We start from the raw sequence: 23,160 nt of genomic DNA, 5'->3' as shown, positions 1-23,160 counted from the left end.
AATTTCATCCAAACACCCACTAAAATGTTAATTGCAGAACTCAAATACAAGTGCGTGCATTAGTAAATAACTACACTTGGAGGACTACACGTTGTTTTAGCTGAACAGACCAGTAGTTGGTGTGAATAGCAGGTGGCTTTCCATCTCACATCCAAAGAAACAAAAACCCTAATTTAATATTGCCAAATATCTTTTTTTTTTCATCATTGTAATTTTTTGTACTCTGGAAAGCATGAGATACCATGCTCACAGAAACTCCTACCCACCATCATAACGGATGATGCCTTTCTATCAAACTTATATGTGATTTAAGTCCAAACAACGTGGCATTTTGGGTAATGGATGCTATAATTAAAATGTGAGTTCTAAAAAACCTGTTGTTTTACTGGGTGTTTTTAGTAATGGCTTTGTTCTACATGAAGATAAAAACTCCCTAACAAAGGAATTAATGTATTGCTTTAATAGGCTGCACCCTGAGTAAAGTTTTAAAATTTATGAGTTCTCTGCAGCATTGTTCTTTAAACAATGGCATTGTCAAATGCAACCAGTGAGAAGATTAAAGTTCTCCCAGCAGATTAAGTACAAATTATCTGTCCTCCTGTTTCAGCATCATTTGTTCATTTATCACATAACGTCTAGTATTTCTGGTCAGTGTCAATATGCTCTGCATCCTTGCAGTTAACAGATGTCTTCTCTTGTCGAATGAATTACTTTATGTTTCACGCACTGGTGGCCGCAGATGTGTCACTATAGCAACATCATTAATTTCAGATCTTACCGGAAACATGCACTCCAATCAAACCTAATTATACCACATTGCTTTCTTGTCCCACAATAAGGAAACTATAATGCAATTATTGGGATACTTCATTTTCTATTATACTGTGGCAAATGAGAGAGCCACTGTGATGGACGCTTCTTGTCAAAAAGCTTATTGATGAAGCACGAACCCAATTTACAATCATACAAAGGACTACCTTGCAATTATGTTAGTAATGCAATGCTCCTTAGACTCAACAACTAATTCCCAATCATTTCCAGTGAAGCTTGGGCTACAATATAGGATTTTTGCAGACAGTTCTCTGGATTCCCTTTCCTTTTCAGTATTGAGAAGAACTTCACCTGTTTACATTTAACTAAATCAGCCTTTTAGTGCTGCTTTTTGGTAGCACCCACTAGGGCAGATGGCTACAAACTTACTTCTTTATCCTCTGACAGCCAGGCCTTAAATGGGCAGAAGAACAGAATCAACTGGTTTATATGACTAGAAATGAAAATTCAAATGAGAAAGTGCTGAGACCAGCTCTTATAAACTGTATAATCATGCCATGTCAATCATGGATTAAGAGTACAGACTTTGTTCATTACCTAGCAGTATGTTTCACATTTATCATAAAGTGCATAATGAGAACAAATGTATTCAGGAAAGGAAACTGGAAGCAGCCACCAACATACCTGGGTAAAAAGTACATTGTTGATGTGTTTGTCCAGAATGAAGAACAGTTTAAAATTTGCAGGGCACTTAAGATTATTAAAACAGAGCGGTGTTTCCCATCTCTGCAAGGCACAGTCAGTGGTGTGAAGCTGGTGACGTCTCCAGGACTCCTGGCTTATTTTCACTTACATCAGCTTCCAGCTGACACTTGGGTACAAATGCATAGGGTGAGACTGCTGACTCTGCTTCTTTCCAAAACACTTTGAAGTTACTGCCCTAGAGTGTGGCCTTCACTTCCATTTTTACATCATTAGTGTACAGACTCAGACCTTCCACCAGAGCTCAGCAGACCTCAGTCCTCTGAAAAGCCTTTGAGGCTGAACACCAACAATCATCCAAATGCTATAAAACACATTTCTTGGTAAAAATCTTTTAACTTGTGTCTATTTAGCAGCTTTTAAGCATGTACTCCTGTGCTGCTTCTTAAACAGAACTACAGTGATTGCAATGGGCATGACGTAGATTGAAAAAAACACAACCAAACAAAAAACCCCAATTATACACGTAACAGGATTGTTTCTTCTGGTATATACAAGTCAGTAAAGTGTATTCTTGTAAAGATTTCAGGATGTAATACCACAGTTCTGATGTGAAAAATCCAGTATCGCTAAATTTTTTGTGGATTTTTTTTAAAGGAGAAAAGCTTTGGTTTTAATCACTCTTCTTTTAAGTGTAATGGTTGTCTTCAAATAGAACAATTGCAGGTGTTTTTGGTTTTTCAAACAATCCTCTAATTCTCAAACAGGGTAGTAGGTATCAGAGACAGAATATAATTCCTGCATTGTAGAGTTGTGTGAAAGAACTGTAAGTATTTTATTTAGCAACACCTAAGATTCTCAGTGCAGTCTAACTGTAAGTAGGATACCTCAACATTTGAACTGCATTTCATTTATCCAGGTGTGATAACTGGAATCTCTACCAGCAAAGTTTAAAAATTCTACATTGGTTTTGCTTAGAAAATGGTGTTTTGTAAATAACTTTTGAATTCACTTGGTAAATGAACTCTACTTATTGTTTTGAAAATAAATTATTTTTTAACATACTTCTTTTCCCAAACATATGCTGTAAATTACATATTTCAAGTCTTCAATGTGACAGCACTCAAAGTTACATAAATTATCATGATGAGGGTTCAGTTAAAACCAATAAGCAGTTTCAAATAGCATACAAATCATTAGGTAACTGAAATAAGGCTTGTTAAACAATCATTCACTTGCTCTGAAGAACTGCCACACTATAATTAGCAATATACTTTCCTTTTACAAAATAGAAGAATAACATTCAGATGTATATAGGATAGCATATGTGGCTATAGAAGAAAAAAAGGAAACTGTGTTTTGAAAATGTGATATATTTCCACTTCATTTCAAATATGCAGTAATGGAAGTGTTAGCATGGGAGGAAACAGAGAACTATTTCAAACAGAAGGAGATATAAATCGTGTATTATACTTTCGGAGCAGTATAACAGAGGCCAACCCCTGCCCTCCCCAGCAGCTTTTCATAATTTTGAACTATATTTCACTTAAAACCACTAAAAGAATTCTTCAAGCTTTTCGAAAAACAACTTTTTCAGTTCAGAAGTTAAGCTTCTTTAAAAAAACCCCATGTATATCTAACAGAAATTATTTATCCAATCTCAGAAAGAAACAAAGTGTAACACATGCTGTTACTTTTTCACACTCTCAGTACTTACCTTCTGATCCTGTTAAGGGTTGGGGATTCTAGTACATGAGGTGAGGTACAGCAACAGTTGTGGTGGTGAAATCATTCAGTAGCTCTAGAACTGGTCTTGGTAACATAAAGAGCAACTAACTTGACCGGGACTTCAGATACCATTTTGGAGGCTGATCTTGTAACTTGTTTTGGAAATGACTTGCTCTCTCAAAGGCCATTCTTAACTTACTATCCTACAATATTGCAGTAGCAATGAAGTGCAGAATAAACCAGCATCCTGAGTGCTATTCCAGAGTCATTTCAGAGGAAGATATATGGTACTCTTACTCATGCTGTACAGTGTTCTCTTGCTATTGAAGAGCTGTTGGCACTGGAATAAATCAGAGTACTACTAAATCCTGACTTCAACATCTAAGTACTGGCCTACCCAAGCCTATTGGTACTTGTAAAAGTCCTCAAGGAAATGTGTAAAATTTTACTGAGAAACATAAACTGGTAGTCTAAATTTACTCTTACATTAACATATTCAAGTATAGAATTACATTTAGAAATTTTATAAAAGTTATCAGATTTCAGAATGGTAACCTGATATACCTGTTTTATCCGTTAGTAAATAAACTAATCGTCCCAACTCTTCTGGTATGGTGCTAGTTCGAACAACTGTTCCAGGAATATTGTCATCTTTCATAATCATCCACCCATAGGCTGCCTTACCCATGTCCAAGTTGACACGTAAACTGCAAAGGAAATTTATACCATAATCAGTGTGAATATTAGGCAAAGTGATGGTTATAACCATAAAAAAAACCCCCTAGAAGCTAGAAACTCTTTTTAGTATATCTGAAAAAAGAAAGATCGTAAAACTATGTGCACCAAAATTTTGGAACAATGCTTTTTTTGTGTGTTTGTAGAGTACATTTCACAGGCTTCCTCCCAGACATTTAGAAGATACGACAATACAAGCAAACGCAGTATCATGCATTCTGCATGAGACAGATTCCAACAATTTGTGAAGACTGTTGACATAATTAATTACTACTCTTATACAGATGGGTAATGTATAGAAAGAACAGATCACTATTCAAGTCACAGTTTGTATCTACTAAAAAAATCCAAACACCACCTATGTTCTTTTCATGATGTGAAATTACAAATATTTTATATCTTTTCAAGTCACTAGGTGTTTAAAAAAAAACCACAAACCCAAAACCCAACAACATTATTTTTTTAGGTTAGTAGAACTATATTTGCCAATTTCTCTTTCCCAACAAATCAATTATATTTTTGTCCTTCCCAAAATCTAGCTAGGGAGGGCCCATTGCAAAAAGAGAAAAGTGCTGAAGCAGCAAAATGTATCTTTGTGATAGCGTGTTGTCATGAAGTAATTTTTGGGTTGCTCTGTAGTAGAAAATAGCAATTTTGCAGCAAGTTTTACTGATTATACATAGAAGTCCAAAATCAAAAGTATGTTTTTCCAGTTCACTCTGTGCATTTATTTTTTAATATTTCCACGTCTACATCATATAAGAACTAAGATGCACCTTCTATTCCTATGTGAAAATAAGTCTTCAGTCATTTAATCACATTGCTCTTTCCCATAATAAAATGCTCCAACACAGAACTCTATCCACCTTGTTCTAAACCACTAAAATGCTACTTTCCTTTAGCTATTCACCATGTTCCTGCTGCCATGTCAGAGGAGCAATGACTAAGAAATAGGCGTGTGTTGATTTCTCTTGACTCTGCTTTAACAGGAATACTGAAAAAACAGGTAGGACAGTAGCTATGTGAACTACTGAGGTCACTTAGTCTGTTCAGCCTGAAGAAGGGGAGACTGACGGGAGGCCTCATCACAGTCGACAATTTGCTCATGAGGGGAAGAGGAGGGGCAAACACCCATCTCTTCTTTGTGGTGACCAGTGACAGGACCTGAGGGAATGGCCTGATTTGTGTAAGGGGAGGTTTGGATATTAGAAAAAGGCTCTTCAGTTGAAGGGATGGTTGGGCACTGGCACAGGCTCCCCAAGGAAGCTGTCACAGCACCAAGCCTGACAGAGTTCAAGGTGTGTTTGGACAATGCTCTCAGGCACATGGTGTGACTCTTGAGGATAGTCCTGTGCAGGACCAGAAGTTTGACTCGATGATCCTTATGAGTCCCTTCCAATTTAGCATATTCTGTGATTCTGTGAACTATTTGTAGCTAAGTTGCCAACACAAGAGTCCCAAGTTAAGCAAAAGGTTTACAGTAACATAACACTTAGAACTCTTCAAAGGTACCTATCAAGGTAACTGCTAATGCACTTCAGACATTTTTGTAACAGTCCTGACATCACCCTGACTTAACTGCATAACAAAAAGAGCAGCTGCTAGGAGTTTTCATCTGTCCTCTTGGAATCACAGCAACAGATTGTGAATTACCTTAGGTAACCATGGAGGGAACAGTGAGCCACAATCTGCACTATCCCATAAAGACGAGATGCATTTAATTAGAATTGTGAGAGCATCTGAAATTTTGACATACACTGAAAAAAAGTTTATTCTACATCCCCTACCTCCTGAATTTGTACAGCAGACGACAGAACATGTTGCAGTGTAAAAAGAAACAAACATTTTAGATACAAGATTTACCATTTTACGCTTTAACTACATCTTATTTTCCCACCAAAATCATCATCATCTGAAAATCATCCCTCTCTCTGGTGATATACCCCAATTAGTCTGGCAATATCTTCCCTAATTTCATCTCTCTCCAGACATGCAAATATATGTAACAAAAGAACAGACAACAGAAAGTGGACTCTACAGATTCTTTTTGCTGAAAATGCTACAGTATAGTGAGAAAAATACTAGAAGCAACTTGCCTCACATTGGTTAACTACAGTTCTACCCTATCTTACTCAATCCAGAGCCAGTACTATTCAAACTGCATTACTATTATGCTTGTCTGTTAACTTTCAGAGTGAATATAAAAACCAAAGCAGTACACCTCGTACTGAAACCAAAAGTACAGCAAAAGATTTACTCCTCCTAGGGATGCGAACCTGCTAGTTAGCCAGTCAAGCACAAAGGATGCTGTCCAACTTGACAAGAGAAACACGAGCACACTTACTTTATTTAAAAACAGATGGACATTTGCTCTAGCCAGGAGCAAGTGGATTAACTGAATAATGAAAGCTGCTCACCCACTTCACAGAGGCATTTAGGCTATATTTTTTTTTTTTGGCTGGACTACCAAAACAGGAATTCTGAGATGGACACTCTATTTAAGCACTTTGGTCTCAGGTACATGGCACACACACACAGACATCCACATGGCTGCTCTACCAATGGAGATCTACGAAGTTGTTCAGATAGGAAAAACTGCTTCAGTAAGATAAAATCAGAAGTCTCTCAAAGCTGAAGTATAGTGTGCTTCTTCACTTGCACCTTTTATAAGCATGTGTATCACCTGATTTTGGCATTCTAAACACTCTATGCATTTAACTACAATGTACTTGAATATAATTTAAAGGTAAGAAAAAAAGAGAAAAGAAAATAAAACTCCAACTTTTGTTGTTGAGCAGTGAGGAGAAATCTGTATTTCAAAGCATTAAGGCATTTTAAGAATTACTCTAGCTTTCCAGCATGCACTGCTATGTAGAAGAGAATGTACCCTCTTTATGCTGATGGACCTAATGGAATGTTGGCACTGCTGGTCTATAGAGAAATAATGTCTCCCCAATGACTATGACAGTCCAAGACAGCTTTTTGGCACACAGAAAGATATTGGGTACATGCTTGAATTGTTAAGATGAATAAAGAATGAAACAGAAATAAAAATTATTGCTATAGATTGTTAGTATTAATTCTAAAACTTGTATCTTCTCTGACTTCCTTCACTTGGTGCTTTCTGTCTTAGAGGAAATCTTTATCTTTGAAATCATTGCAGCTATTGCTTAGCACATTATGGAAACTGATGCAATACTAAAAATGATGATGGCCTATTAATAGCGAGTTTGCTTTTGAAACTAGAAACCTCTCCAACAGAGCTTCATAGCTCCAACTTCACTGAAAAGTCCAAGAATTTTTACACAATAAAACAAGGAGACACTAAGCTTACTCAAAGCTACTTTCAGTGCCTGATAATATTAACTATCATTTCTCACAATTTCTTTGCAGACTTTGGGAAACCTCATTATATAACCAAAACATTTTAAAATCACCAGTTTTCAAATCCTTCTCAATTTAATCAAATTAAACAAACTTCAAACACATCAGTTATTCATGAAAACACACAGAACAGCATCCAAAGTAGCATTAGCAACTGTCAAATTAGTAATGCTAATTTTTAGCAAACCAATTAACATGCAATATTTAGGCAGAGTATGTTAATATAGGAATTTGAAGGCTGTTGCAGAGAATGAGCATATTTAGCAAACACAGTAATACAATGTTTCTTGTCTTTCCACCTCAGCACCAGTTACCCTAGAGCAGGCAGTACTAGGGCAGTTTTTATCCAAGTTGGGGATTTATTACATTAAGAGCCAGGGTGGCATTCTCTGCAATACAGCTTTGGAACAAATAAATAAACCAACATTTCAGAATCCACACTGTTTTTTACTACACATTAAAAACAAATAGTTCTGCTCTTATTCCCTCAAAAACAACACCAGTGTTTCAGATTAAACACTCCTATTTACAGGACTTCTAAATTGCATTTTTTTCACAAACTGTAATGAATGTAAGGTCCCCTTCTAAAGGTGTCTGATTTGGATTTTTTTTGTATAAAGGACAAATTTGTCAATAAGCAAGAGCCTTCACTGAGAAAGTTTGACAAATATATTTATAAACCAGACACATTCTACCATTCATGACTCATTGAAAAACAATCAAGACCTAATGAAGTTAGCAAGCACAATTTTGTGAACAAAGTGATATTGTGCCAAATAAAATTCAAGTATGATTTTGACTAAAAATTAGATGGGCGTGTTTTATTCTAAATTCGTGAGCAGTTCTGTATATGTAAGAGTTTTGTAACCAAAAGCCCTGCCAAAACTCTACATGCAGTATGAGTACCCAAAGTGGTACTATTCTACTCTAGTGGAATCTACTTCTTAAAATAAATAAAGTAATTGAGATGAAGTCTTTTTATCTACAGGACTTGCCTCTCTGTGAAAATTATACTGAAGGTGATATTTGAGTCCCACTGTTATCCAAAACTGCACCAAATCCCCTATGGCTATATCCCCTAACCTTCTTAATATATCCCTACTTTCTTGAAACAGACATAAACAATACGCTGATATATGCATTATCCAAAATCTAGGAAAAAATGGAATAATTTTTAAATTATTGGTCAAGAAACAACCAAAAATATTTTAAATTCAACATGCCTGGAAAGTTAAATTTTCACAGAAACTGATTTTTTGGACCCTAGTAACTAGTATTAACTGGCACTAAACAAATAAAAATAGAACAAAACAGAAGTTACTTCATTTAAGCACAATATTATATAAAGATCTAAGCAAATAGAGATCAATCTATAGGTCATTCTTTAACTTCCCCGTCTTTCTTATTTTATTTGATGAGGAAACTGGAATACAATATTCCATTGTGTTTTGTCCACTATATGTATTTTTTTATTTAGTTTTTTTTTTTGCTATCTGCTTGGCACTCCCAAGAAGAACCTCAGAAATGTGTTCCTGTTTGCTTCGTGTCTTCTCAGGGCTGCTGTTCCCTGACACTTTCTTCGGGGTTGCTGTTCCCCAAGGTAATAAGGCTTTTGAGCTTCTCTTGCCCAAAAGGTCTCACGCCGGAGCCAGAGAAGACAAACTGAGTCCACCAGTGCATGTTTCCAAGGTTGTTTATTCTTCATTATCTCTCAGTTCTTTCTCAGCTCTGCAAGGCATCTCCAGCAGAGCAGGAGATGCGGCGGACTGGGGCGGATCAGAGAGTCCTGGACCTTATGTACAGTACCCTTGACCCAACCACCATCCACAATGTACTTTTTATTTACAAGATTTTGCCAATACCTACTACCCATATTAACATGTCATTTCTACTCTAAACCAATCCTTGTAATACAACTCAGCAGAAAATGGGGGAAAAGAACAAGAACAAGGAGGACAGGACCATTCCCCAATTCCTCCATCTTGCCTCTTCAAGTCCATATACTAAAAATCCTAAATTCTACATTTACACTCTGTGATAAACTGATTACTGCTTATTTTGAATTCTTTCGGCTTGTGATTCTTCATACAATGTGGGCATTCACTCCCATGGCCAGGGATCAGAGGCAGTGTCCTCCTGGGCTCTGTGTGAGGCTGGCTGACCCCCCTGTACAGATCCCAGACCCCCCTGTCCGGTCTCCAAACTCTCCAGGGTGGCCAGAGGGATGTCCTGGACTCCGACAGTGTCTGGTCTCACTACTTCTCTTGCACTAATTTTTCCTAAATTTTGTCAATTATGTAAGCATATAAAAGAAAATTAAGGAAGGTACACACAACATTTTGAATGTAACCCTGGGAATGAATGTAAGTTTAAAAGAGAACTCAACCCCACACATTTATGATTAACTATTTGTGGCAATAAAAATGTGTATCAATTCTGTATTGCTATAGTGACTGTGCCACATGCAGCTTTTCAAGGGCCAAATGCAACTCAGATACAGATAATTACATGTTGTAACATAGATAGAACTTAAAAATCCAGAAGAAAATCTAGGGAATAATTAATGAAAAAATTAATCTGCAAATTTCTTACAAGCTTAAAACATAGAAGAATGCAAACAAAACCAAAACCAAATACATGTGAAACAAGCACCTCTGCGTGAGAGATGTAGCATGTGCAGCTCAGAAGGATGATTGCTTCCTATTAAAAATGTTTATTATTATCACATTTACCAGGTCAGATGCCATCTTTCATTAGGTCACTTATACAAAGGTGACAATATTGACATTAGAGGTCCAATACAAATAATATTTAAAACATGTGTGGTGGGGTTTTTTGTTTGTTTGTTTGTTTGTTTGTTTTTTGTTCTACACAAATTTGGCATCACTTGCTGTAATAGGTTTAAAACCAGAAAAAAACTCCTAGGAGCAAATAGGCAATGTTGCAAGATTTGAAAGGATTTACTACAACCGATCAGTTAAACAAATTACTTATTTTTTAGACTGATTGAGCTCAGTATTGCAACTAGTCCTGATTTATAATATCTATAATAATGATCTGGACAAGGGGATCAAGCGCCCCCTGAATAAGTTTGTGGAGGACACCAAGTTGGGTGGGAGTGTTTATCCAGTGGAGGGAAGGAAGGACCTACAGAGGGGTCTGGACAGACTGAACCAGTGGGTCAAGGCCAACTGTCTGAGGGTCAGTAAGGCCAAGTGCCAGGTCCTGCATTTGCGTCATAACAACCCCAGGCAGCTCCATAGGCTGAGGACAGAGTGGCTGGAAAGTTGCCCAGCAGAAAAGGACCTGGGAGTGCTGATTGCAGTTGTTGAACATGAGCCAGCAGTGCCCAGGTGGCCAAGAAGGTCAATGGCACCCTGGCCTGGATCATCAATAGTGTGGCCAGCAGGAGTGGGGCAGTGATTGTCCCACTGCACTCAGCACTGGTGAGGCCACACCTCAAGTCCTGTGTCTAGTTTTGAGCCCCTCATTACAAGAACAACACTGAGGTGCTGGAGCGTGTCCAGAGAACAGCTACAAAGCTGGTGAAGGGTCTGGAGCACAAGTCCTGTGAGGAGCAGCTGAAGGAGCTGGGGGTGTTTAGACTGGAGAAAAGGAGGCTCAGAGGTGACCTTTTCACTCTCTACAACTGCCTGAAAGTAGGGTGTAGCCAGGTGGGGCAGTCTCAAGAGGAAACAGTTTCGAGTCACACCAGGAGAACTCTGCATGGGATATTAAGAAAAATTTCCTCACCAGAACTCTAGTTAGCTAGAGTCAAGCATTGGAACTAGCTGCCTAGAGAAGTGGTAGAGTCCAGATCACTGGAGGAATTTTAAAAGATCCACAGATCTGACTAGCACTTAGGGAAATGTTTTAGTGGTGGACTTGGCAGTGCTGGGTTAGAAGTTGGATTTGATGATCTTAAAAGTCTCCTCTAATCTAAATAATTTTATGATTCTGTGCTTTTTCTATGTAACATGAATATCAGACATTTTAAGAGAAGTACAAAGCTAGCTCAGGCAGTAGTACAGCACCACACTGGACAATGTAAGACAGTCTCAGCATAAGACAGACACACTATAACTTCTGCTACAAAATTAATCAGTAAAATATCATGAAGTATCACAATGTTTTTCAGTCCTATAGAGATTACATTACATATCATTATATATGGTATTAAAGCACAATACACCAAATGTGTATTAAATCACTTGCTTGAGACACTTCATAAGCAGCTCTTTAGCTCTTCCACACTGAAACCTTTGCATCATATATCTAATATATATTCTGACTCTCAGTGTGAGACTTCATATACTGATACACTCACATCTATAGATTATACAGATTTGAGCTCCAACACAGCAGAAACTACAGCATGATTGAATGCAGCATAGCTGCTTGCTGCTGTTAGACAGTCTGCATAGGTGTGAGTTCTCTGGATCTCAAGAAAACACAGAAATTTGTATCTGTATGATCTGGGATTTGAGGGACTATTAATGAATTTCAGACATAAGACCTCCTAGCAGTGTTTTCCTCACTGCCCCTGAGAACAGACTGACATAACTTGAAGGATTTAGGTGCTTCTCCTAAAGACCCATAAAAAAAATCCCAGCCAGGAACCATGTAGCGCCCCAAAACTTTATTGCCTAAGTGCAAGGCAGTTACTTCCAGTCATTTGGGACAGCTTCTTTTGGTAGAACATTGCAGTGACTAGGAGCCTTGGGGTGTCCAAAGGAAAGGACGAGAGACATTTCAGCTTCTGTTCACACTAAAACTAAAGGATCGTTTTAAAATGATGGCTGATTAAGCCCTTGTCAATCCAGCTTTAAACTGCAACTAAATATAAAGCCTGGGTGACAAACACTTTCAACAGATCCCTAGTCAGTATCTTATAATTTTATGGCAAATCTTCTACAGTTCTTAACAGCTAAGCAGAAACACATACAGCTACAAGACTCATTGTACGTGAGGCAGCAACTTCACCAAACATTGTCTGGCTAAACCTAAATTATCTTGAAAAACTTTCCTGGCTACTTTTTTTTTTTCTTTTTAAACAAAACCCAAACATACAGAAGACCTCAACACAAAGTGCAACTCACTTCATCTTTCAGGGTGGTGAAGAAGACTGGACAATGAATGAACAAAGTTCATTGGTGGTGGAGAGGACCCAGGTTTGTGGGGCAGTGCCATCACTAAATCTTTTCGTTGGCCTGGGCTTTCTGAACCATTTGCTATGACAGTTCAAGTGAGCTGATAAAGACATGTTAGTGCTGAAGGTCAGGGAAAATAACAGAATCATTTTGTGACAAGGCTTTCTAACGGCCTTAACATCTTTCCTGCACTAACATACACACACATTGGAATTTTCATCTCAGTAGTAGTTGGTATCTTGCATTCTATATTGATTAAAACCTCTTCTATTCTCTTGCACTTAAATTTAAAAATCTTCCTCCACCCAGGGTGCCAGCTTTTCATTAGCATGACTTTTATTCCCCTCTGACCCTTGTCATTCAGAAAACAGACAATCCAAAAAATACAAGTTGTTCGACAAAAGCATTGTATTAAAGAAGTAAAGGCAACATCACAGACTGAAGAACTTGTACAGCGGTATCACAAAGAGCAGCAGCATGGACATACCTGAGGACACATGCTTCCTGCTAGCTTGCTATGTGACAACTGCACTAGGTGATACAGTCTAGTTGGCTAGAGCCAACTAGCAAAAAGCCTAAAAATGCTGAGGAACATGAAAAAAACTCAGATACTAGGTGAAGATAATCCTAGAGAGATTTACTTTGTTTTGGACAGCCTGTCAAGGATTTGCTTTATATCCTCACCTGATAAATCTTAAGAAATTAAAATAGCTTGACTTTTTAGGGCAGCAGATTGCCCACGGAGGCTCCCTGGGATACGGTTTCTCCACATGGAAAAAGAAAACATCAATGACGAAAAAACTTTTAAAGGCCAAACATTTTGGGGGATGTGGGGCTGTTCAAAACATTTTGTGCATAATGATACTAGCTCACAAACAGTGTAGAGATGGACTAAGCTTTCGATATCTGTTTATTACTACTTTTTCTCCAATTTTCTTGATTCCTTGTGCACCACAGAATGCGTGCAATGTTGGGGGATGATTTTGGAGGTAAGGAGTGGTTAAGTGTTGCTTATTGGGGTGGTTTTTATTTTTCTGTGCAGTTGGGTTTTTTTTACAGTTGTTTTATGCACAATATCGATCTGGATGAGTATTTAGGATGCAGCTGAATCACAAGGAATTAACTTCTTTCTGAAGCACCTGAAGCACCTATTAATTATAGGAGAGTCTGCAGAGAGATCAGTTAAACTCTACTAACTCTATCATCATCTTTCTGATGATCTTTACCAAACATGTCTAGCCATGAAAAACTATTTTTATTGCCTACCTGGAAGTTTTCTTGCTCTGCAAATCAAAAATCAAACAGAACTGCAAAAAAGCTCCATAATTAGAAACTTCCTGAATTCTCTAAAACTATCAAGCAACACATTTCAAGTGTTGCCTAAATCCAGATATGCTTTGCCTCTACTAATGAATCCTAATCTCTAACGTTTTGTTTACATCTGTAAGCTCATTATTTCTCCCATATAGCTATTTTAAAAATAATGGGAGGATACAATACCTGGTGCTTCAATGTCGTTTGCTTTGTAATTTTCATCTTTTAGAGTTTACACTCAAAATACAGTCTCAAAATTAAGTCATTTCTGGGCTTAACATACAGAAGGGAGGAAGGGAAGTGTAGTCATATTTGGGCAGTAGCATGATTGAGTTGTTCATTTTGCTGACAGTATAGGAAGCAACTCCCTATTTATGAAGATCCAGGTTGAAGAAAATTTGGTAGAGAAACAGATAAAACTCTAGGGAGGAAAGCATTCTCTGATAAATTTCTATCTGATGAGCTAAACCAATATTAATACTTTTACTTTTATTTTCTCTAATACTTTCAGGTTTTATATTATCTCCCACAAACAATTGTAAATTGGATGAGATGCATGCTAGAAATTAATTTTGGAGAAAAGCTACTACGCAAGTCCACTAAACAACTCTTACATTGAAAATGAGCTGCTCAGTGAACATGCTTTTTCAATGGCATATGCTGAACTTTCAATATAGAGTAAAATTTACTTACAAAACCTATATGGCATTAATCCTCTTGCATCCAGTAACAAAGGTATTAAAATGGTTAAAAGTTAACCTTTAGTTAGAAGTGATCCTTTAGCTCTTTTGTCCCCTCCTCTGGAAGTTTTAAAGTGCATCTCTCAGTAAAATGTAGACCTAACCATTTGAATGGAGGCCTTTTTGCCTCTTCACATGGATAAATTGCTTAATATTCAGTAACTGTGTGAGTAGGGGGGGATGGCAACATGACTGAATAGCAGCATACAAGCAGTAAAGGAGTTATGACAATGACAGCGTTTAGCAAGATATCCCAAAATTGTGATTCCAGAAGATTTGTCAGAACCTTATTCTTCAACTACCCACTGAATCAGTTTCTCTTGCAACACAAAAGTACGATAAAAATAAAGTCCTTTAAGTTATAAAATGTTAAGGCAGAGGCTTCCTGAGTATCCCATTGGTCAAATATAATACAGCCTCCTTCACACAGACATGAACTTAAAAAATGTGATCACAGTAAAGTGTAAGTAATGCAAGCTTAGATTAAGAGGCCTAATGAAATCCTCCTGTTATTTCTCTTTTCTTTATTACGTGAACTTATATATTGTGTGCGTGCCTGAGGGGACAGGTCTTAAATCTAGTTACAGTTTAGATGCTGCTAACTCTGGCTGATCACTGATCTGACTTACTGAATGATGCATCTCAAACTGAACAGTTCTTTAAAAGGATCTAAAACTAACAATTACCTTAATCTAAACACTGGGCACTTTTAACAGGAAACCGTATTTCGATTTTGCAAAGGCAATACCCATGCAAAGAAAAGAATTAATTTCAGAGTCAGTGTTCTCACTTCTGTGTCTACAGAAGACTTGATTACACACATGGATATTATTTCGTGTTCCAGTTTATCTGCAATTTGAATATACAGTACTCATGCTTAATGAATTAATTAATTCAGGGCAAGTCTCTACTTGGTTACACGCTAAAACTCCTCTCATTGTAAAAGAGCACTTACATTATTCAGCTACCCAATTTAAATTAATCATTGTTGGGATAAAACACCTGTATTTTAACCAGAGAAATTGAACATTTTTAGTATTTAAGGTATTAAAAATAAAATTCCATAATCTGTTTAGCAGTTCATTCAACTGCATGCTTCCTGAAACCACTTTCTCATATACCAACATTGTATCCTTATTAATACATTTATGCTAGCAAAGGATTAGATATCCTGATTGCTCCAGCAAGACGAACATTATACAAAAAAAAAAAAAACAAAAAAAACCAAAAAACCAACAGTATTGTTTTCTGTACAGTGATCCTTCAAGAATCAGCAGATTTGTTGGCACCTTCTCCTTCAGCTTCCTGATAAGATCAATTTCCTTTGCAATGAGAAGCAAGTATAAATTTCAAGAAAGCCACATACAGTGAAATTAGACAACTCTATTTTGCTTTCATTCTTATACATACCTGATTGGGATGATATAGGAAAACAGGAGGAGGAACCGGAAAAGGTTGCGATACCACGGGCCTACAAATCCTTGCAAAGTTACCATCACAACTGATAGTGCAACTAAAGCCAAAAACAGGGCTTTGGTCAGTTGATTCAGCTCCAGGTCCAGCAAGCCAACCTGGAGAAAGAAAAAGAAATCAAGTTAGACAGAAGTTTTTCTTAAATTTATGCTTCTGCAATGCAAACAACTAGCAATTATTTGCTTTGATTATTCCTACCTATTAAAAATTCATGCACAACAATTTACTGAACTTTGATAGTTGCATTGATTGTTACTCCTATGCTTGCACACAAAAGATGTCCCCTGGTTTTGTGGCCATAACAATTCCCAGAACCAATGTGAACTGTCCCAGCCAAGCCTTTTGAATGCCTTCAAGTCTGACACATTCCTTCTCCATTCCTTTTTCTAGGACAGGAACACAGAAGGGCAAGGAGGAAAGACAACTACAGATGAATAAACGAGCAGGGATGATTTTCTTCTGTCATGCATGCAGCAAAAATACTGGCACTGTGTATTATATTTGTAGGGAAGCTCAGTGACTGCTAGAAGATCCAAGATCCAAGAACCAACAGGCAGATGGGAGGAGCCTGTGACTTCTCATTCATGTGACAAGTGCACTGCGACCTGTCACTATGCTCCCATTCCACTCTGTAAATCTGAACCAATGCCACAGAAATGATTTTTAATTGTATAAAGCTTTCACTTATCCAATATAATAATAAAAACAACAGTCAAGTGAAATATTCATTTTCAAACCAATATAGTGAAACGGAACTTCAACTTCACATGAATAAAAGAGGTGTTTGATTTAGAAACATTTTAAGTAAAACATTAGGAGAAGCTATCTGTCATCCACTGTTTCTTATGAAAAAATATATTTAAGCTATGTAACTAAGACTCTCATTAGTTCAATAATGTGTGATGTAAGCTAGGGTATTTTTACTCCACTTTTTGGTATGCTTTAGTAGCCAGTAAAATATATGGGAAAATTATGTCAGGAAGAGTTTCCTAGGCCACATCACAGATACCTCTTTATCTCCAAGTCTTGCCAGTAAGACCAGTGAAACATAACACTTCCTTAGATAACAGTCTGCGAAAGAAGCACTTTAAATATAGTTCTTAAAAATTCCAGCAATCTTGCTTACACATGGGCTGTCCCTTCCCTAGAGAACCAGACAGCTGAAGACCACAGCGGCTGATTTATCAGCTGCATTTAAAAAGCAGCACAACGAGGACAAATATCTTGCAATTTCCGCTGCTTCAACTACTACATAGTTTATGCTTGAATTATTGAGAAAAATAGGTTTTTGGATTAAAATGAAGAAAAATGAAGCCAGGGAAGTAGAGCATGTTTCAAAGCCCAGATCTTTTTGCATTGACAAAGGCAGCCTAAGTTTCAGGCCTCACTGAGGATCAGATGAAGTCATTATTCATTCAGTCAGGGAAAAAAGACTCAATTACCTCAACCTAAAGATGCTATCAATGAATGCAAAGTGCATATTTTACTCTATTCATCCAAATCCCATTAAAAAGTGAAAGGAATGATTTAATCTGGCCTTCTAGAGTTGGTCTTTTTTTGTAATAAAATAAAGAATCACTGTCTTGCAATATGCATAACTACCACCTCACACTTTTTTTTTTCCCTGAATCATGGTAGTGAAAGCCTATCTCTCTCCTCTCTAACCCCCAAAAAAATCCCCACCCCAGAACAGAAATGAATAAAGAGCTTCTGTGGAAAGAATGCTACTTTTAGGACAGAAACATTAAATTTTGTCCACTGCACACTGATACATAGCCAACTCAAAGTATTAATACCTTTGCAATTGATGAAGACAGTTGTGAATTTAAGTTTGGAAAGGTATTACGACAATAAAAAAGTTGATGCTGAAAATTTTTTCACACAATAAATCTTTCGCTCAAGAACACTTGATTTGCTACTAATAATGCCACTCTTTTAAACACACATCATGCTATTTGCCATGAAAAATTTTAATATTTTTATTGACTATAGTAAGTGAAGGCCATTGTAGAATTAAGAAGGCACACAAAAAGTAAGTTTTAATAGAAATGCATTCTCCATTTCTCAAAACTAGTTACTCCAATGTATTAAAAGACTTAATTAGTTTAATTCTGTGCCTTCACACTTAAACAATTTCTGCAGTCAACTAATGAAACACTGTTGAACTATCCAGACAAATTTTATGTAGAAATTCTACATTTCTGCAGTTCTACAACTAACATCCTCTAAAATTCATCTGAATATTGGAAAAATGGATAAACTTTATTTTAACTGTACTATGATTTTATCAAAGCATTTGTAAAATATGCCATCTTACAAAAGCTATTTCTTTTCTTCGAAAAACAGTAACTAGAATACTTATGAAAATATTAGAAATAGATGAATTAAGAATTGGAGTAATTTTCCACCTTTATTGCTATTGCCCATATTAGTAAAACAAATTTTCTTCTACTTGTCATAATATTTGTTCTATTTGAAACAACAAAATTAAGCACACTACTGGAAATTTTAATCTCCAAGGGAAAATTTGTACATGATGTCTAAGAAAACCACAATAATTTTGCAAAGGATAATGAAAATGAACACAATAATTGCCTGTATAATTTAAAATGCTACTAATGGCAAGAACTGCAAATCCATTTAGCTCCTCTTTAATTTATGCACAGTTTATATAGCTAATGGTTCTCAATAAAGTAATGGCTTATGCCATCAATTGTCTACTTGCATGGTAAAAAAGCTGACAAGTTTTTAAAATACTTCATTTTTGAATGAGGGAATGATTCAAACTCTACACTTCACATTTTTGGCCACAAAGTATAATTCATTATCTTATGAGGAAAAAATCTTTATGTAATTAAAAAGTTGAAAACAACGGGAACTCTTCCGGTTACTGAAATACAATCTGAACAACAATATTGCTGTTCCTGCCCTAGATGCTTAACTTTTAGAAAAGGTTATCTACTGAAGCTACTAGTGTAGCAATAAAACAATTCTTTTGGCATATAAAATGTATATTACTTTGAAAATGAGAACTTTTAAAATGCTAGAATACTGAAATGCAAAATTTGATAATTAAATGTTATAAAATGTCAAAGATTTCTCAAAATAGTCTAGTGAAGCCATTTTTTATTCAATTACAGCTTAAAGTGCATTAGAAATAATTGCTCATGAATACCCTTTAAGTGCCCTACTTTAATACTGTTGAAGTATTGAGGCACAGTCTTAGGACAGATTCCCCCTGCAACCAAATTCCTCCACAAAGGTAATTATATTTCAGAAATCAGTCTGATTCTGCACTGCCAAACGCTACGTTGACTACAATGAAATTTCATGGTATGCATGTTTGAGAGGGACTTGGGTTTTAATTTGCACCATAAACATAAAAATTTTCTTTCCTATTCTTTATACATGCTGTGAAATTAATTTATTAAGCCTTCAATACTAGTATATTATATATGTTTCCATTAATTCTAGCTTACACTTGGATGTAAAAGGTATGTAACAGTAAATATTTAAAAATACTAAAATTCAAATAGCACTAAAATTCAAATCTTTCAGCTGCAGGATAACAAAACCAAGGTTTGCCTAACAAAAATGACTAGTAGCATTCCATCATTTCTAAAAAAAAAATATTGATTATACTATACAGTCAGCTGCATTTATACAAACTGCCATGACTTTCTTCAATAGTCTGTTAAACCCTCCCTATAGTCCCTAGAAATAACAGATTACTAATCTGGGTTTAAAGGCTAATAAGGCAACAGATCCTTATCTATCTACCTTAATCTTTGACACTAAAACCACAAAGAGCAACTTTGGAATCTGTAAATGATTCTTCTTTTTTAAGTCTCCTAATTCCTATGATTCAAAGTCTTGACTGCTCAGCAATCCAGGTAACAATGTTAAATTAACATAATTATGAATCAAAATAAGGAAATTCAGGTGTAGCAAGCATCTTGCCTTAATTCCCCGTACTCTAGCAATGGTCTGCAAATATCTTTCTGTACAAACCTGACTTGATTAATGTCAAACCTACCAAATCTTGCATACAATATAGTATACTGGTTAATCAATATCTTTCTCATTCTTTTAATCAGTAGATTCAAAGGTGAGAAAAGCACAGAAAACACAAAAATATATAAAGCGACCATTTAGTAAAAAAAGCCATCTGTCCCCACTTTTTCTTATGTCAGTTTTCAAACTGGTCTCATCACTGGTTTAGCTGCAAGAACAACAAGAAAACCTTGAAAACATTTTCTGAAGCACTAAAAACCTTTTACAGGTTTTATTAATTTTAGAATTGAGCAATAATGCAGGGGGAGGACTTGTCTACTTGAGTTCATAAAACTGAAATAAACTGTACTTATTTAGTCCACTCCATTTGACTTACACAGAAATAATTACCAGAAAATAGTTCATTTGATTCCAGTAACATTTTCTGTCTTACCTTTGGCACAAAAAATTCATCCCTCATGCAGTCTTTGAGCAAACTGAAATATTTGGTATAATGTTAATACTATGGTTTTATGGAACTGAATTATGTCATTTCTACACTGATTTCCACAAATAATTTTAGATATTTGGTGTTAATTGTATCCCCAAAGAAACAAATTACAATTACTTCTCTGTATTCTCACATAAATCAGTCCATCTCTAATGCACAGGCATTGAAAACAGCAGAAATTTTAAAACTCAAGAAGAAATATAGGTCACTGTCCAACGAAAGAGAAGCTCAAATATGTATCTGTAGTGTTTTCATGCATATTCATAACCAGAGGTTTAACTTCTCCTAAAAGCAGAATACTTGTATTATGTTTTGAAATTACCCTTCTGACCTGCCTGGTTTTACTTTGACACACTATTCATAAATGAATATTTATGTGTTTTGAAATTAACTAATCACTTTGGAAGCAGAATTCCATTTTGTAAATAGATATATCTATAATGGTAAAAGAAAAAAAACCAAACAAAACCAAAACAAAAAAAGAAGACACACACCGTTCTTGCTCTCTTTGCCTCATTTACTCATCCATTTTATATTGCTGCCTTTTCCAGACTCAACACCATCTGAGTCTGGATAGTCAAATTGAAGCTTGAGAGTCCTCTCCAGGATTTTAGAGACACTTAGCTCTCTCTAGCTGTCTATTGCAATAAAAACTGTAAGTGAGCTATTTCCACAACTGCACTTCAGTAGGGCTCAGTTGTTTGAAGTAAGGCGCTCATTTTGTAAAATGCTACTCACAGATTTCATAGCCTTCCTAAGGGTGTCTTCCTTTTCAATTGTATCCTGTTTTACCTGAATACCAACTATTTACTCTGTAGTAAAACATTCTGTTTCAAATGATCCCAATGAGAGAAACCAAAAACGACCTATTCTTAATATCCTTCTGACTATAACTCTGGCTTTCATTAACAATTTTTTGTTTGGTAAACTACACTATTGTCTCTAAATATTCTTCAATTTGATGCTTGCCCGTAGAACGAGCCTTTCCGCAGAGCAAAGCAGGCAAGTCGTGGATATTTGGCTTTTGCTCCGGTTTTGCTCCCTTCGGGAGCGGAGGCCGGCGCGGGCAGCGCTGCCGGGCGCGCTTTGGTCAGCAGAGGGCGCCCGCGCCCGCCCGGAGCTCGGCCGGCACCCGGCGCGCCCGGCGAGAAGCGCGGCGGGCTCACGACTCGGCTTCGGCACTTCGGGTCGTGCACTCACACTGTTCTGTTTCCTCTTCAGCAAAACGGCACACCTCACACACCTTCACACAGTCACAGTCTGGCACTGTAAGGCAGCACTAGTCAGATACTGTGCGACCATATGTTCTCCGACTTAGTTACGTATTTGTCACGAATGCGAACGATTAAAACGTGTACAGAGCACATTAAGAAATCGAAAATGTTAACAACCCCTTAAATTCCGGTATCCTTACAGAGACTGTGTGCATTACAAATATACTCTCCTCGTATTAAAAACTACCATTTGAAAACATTTTCTCAAGACCACCCATCAATTTAGAATAATTGCTTCGGTAATAAAACTAGTCATACTAGAAACTTCAACAACCAAAAGCATTCACACAGTGAAACTCTAATTCATCGGAATTTTTTTCAATTAAAAAAAATCTAGGTACAGCACAGAAGACATTTAGAGTTTCTAAGCACTTGCAATCCTTCTTATACCAGATCAATATTGCTAAGACATGGAATTCTCAGGGGTGGGGAAAGAGCAGGATTTAAAGGTACTTGATTTTACACTGGAACACTATCTTCAGATTTATATTTCATATGTACCTTTTACATGAGCTTGTTACATCTTCTTTAAGCTCAGTTGTCATCAGCTTCAACTCAAGACTTTTCTACGAATGCTGTCATGTAATCAGATCTTTCAAGAGTCAGAATAAGCAGCTTTACACATTACACAGTATTATTAAAACACTCAATGGAGATGGCATTTTTTCATATCTGAATAGGTTAAAAAAACATGATTTACTCTCTCACAGATGAAGACAATTAGCTGTACCGAAAGGACTGCAAATTTAGCACAGGGAGAACTGGTTCCAAAACTTTTATCATGTAAAATTTGCATATAGATAAATAAATTAAATAAATACAAAATTTTGAGATATATGTTAGAAAATAAATTTTTAAAAAGCTCAGCAACAGATACTACTTTCTTCAAGAAAAATCAATTACAAAACGGACCTAACAAATTGACAGCAACAGACAGCTCTTTCATTTACATAAATTTTGGGAACAGTACTGTATCTACACTTCAGACCATGCAGCTGACTGATCTAAGTAACTTTTTCAAATAGAAAACTGAACAAATGTAGTATTTTCATACTAGGGAGACTGAATTTGTGGGTTTTATATATGGCACACTATGTTTAATAATATTTCGTAAATGGTATGAGAACCTTACAGCTTTTGCAGACATCTCTGAAATTGAATACTGGAAAATGTATACCTAAACAAATCCAACATTTCCTTACTCCACATTCAAAACAAGGTGTTAGTAACTCATCTCCTCATAGACTATCTAGATTAAGCTATTAGCAGAGATTATTACATTTTGTAATGAGTTTAATGTCACACAGGGCTGGGGTAAGAGAGGTCAGAGCTAAGGTTATCAAAACACATGGCAATTTTTCCATTAAGAATAAAATTAAATAAAT

General features: G+C 36.4%; 1 protein-coding gene across 3 annotated transcripts in view; it reads right to left on the bottom strand.

Moving 5' to 3' along the window:
- Window positions 1–23,160, bottom strand: part of ATP9B (ATPase phospholipid transporting 9B (putative)) — a 166,371-nt gene that overhangs the window by 35,084 nt on the left and 108,127 nt on the right. For all 3 annotated transcript variants that reach the window (XM_063403788.1, XM_063403796.1, XM_063403804.1), the window contains exons 12-13: window positions 15,935–16,095; window positions 3,766–3,908 (exon numbers count right to left, since the gene is read on the bottom strand). In XM_063403788.1, the coding sequence (XP_063259858.1) occupies window positions 3,766–3,908; window positions 15,935–16,095 (304 nt within the window). The remainder of the gene's footprint in view (window positions 1–3,765; window positions 3,909–15,934; window positions 16,096–23,160) is intronic.

This window comes from Prinia subflava, chromosome 1 (genome assembly GCF_021018805.1).
Source record: "Prinia subflava isolate CZ2003 ecotype Zambia chromosome 1, Cam_Psub_1.2, whole genome shotgun sequence".
Classification (NCBI taxonomy): Eukaryota; Metazoa; Chordata; class Aves; order Passeriformes; family Cisticolidae; genus Prinia; species Prinia subflava.
This window is presented reverse-complemented; position numbering and strand designations above follow the sequence as displayed.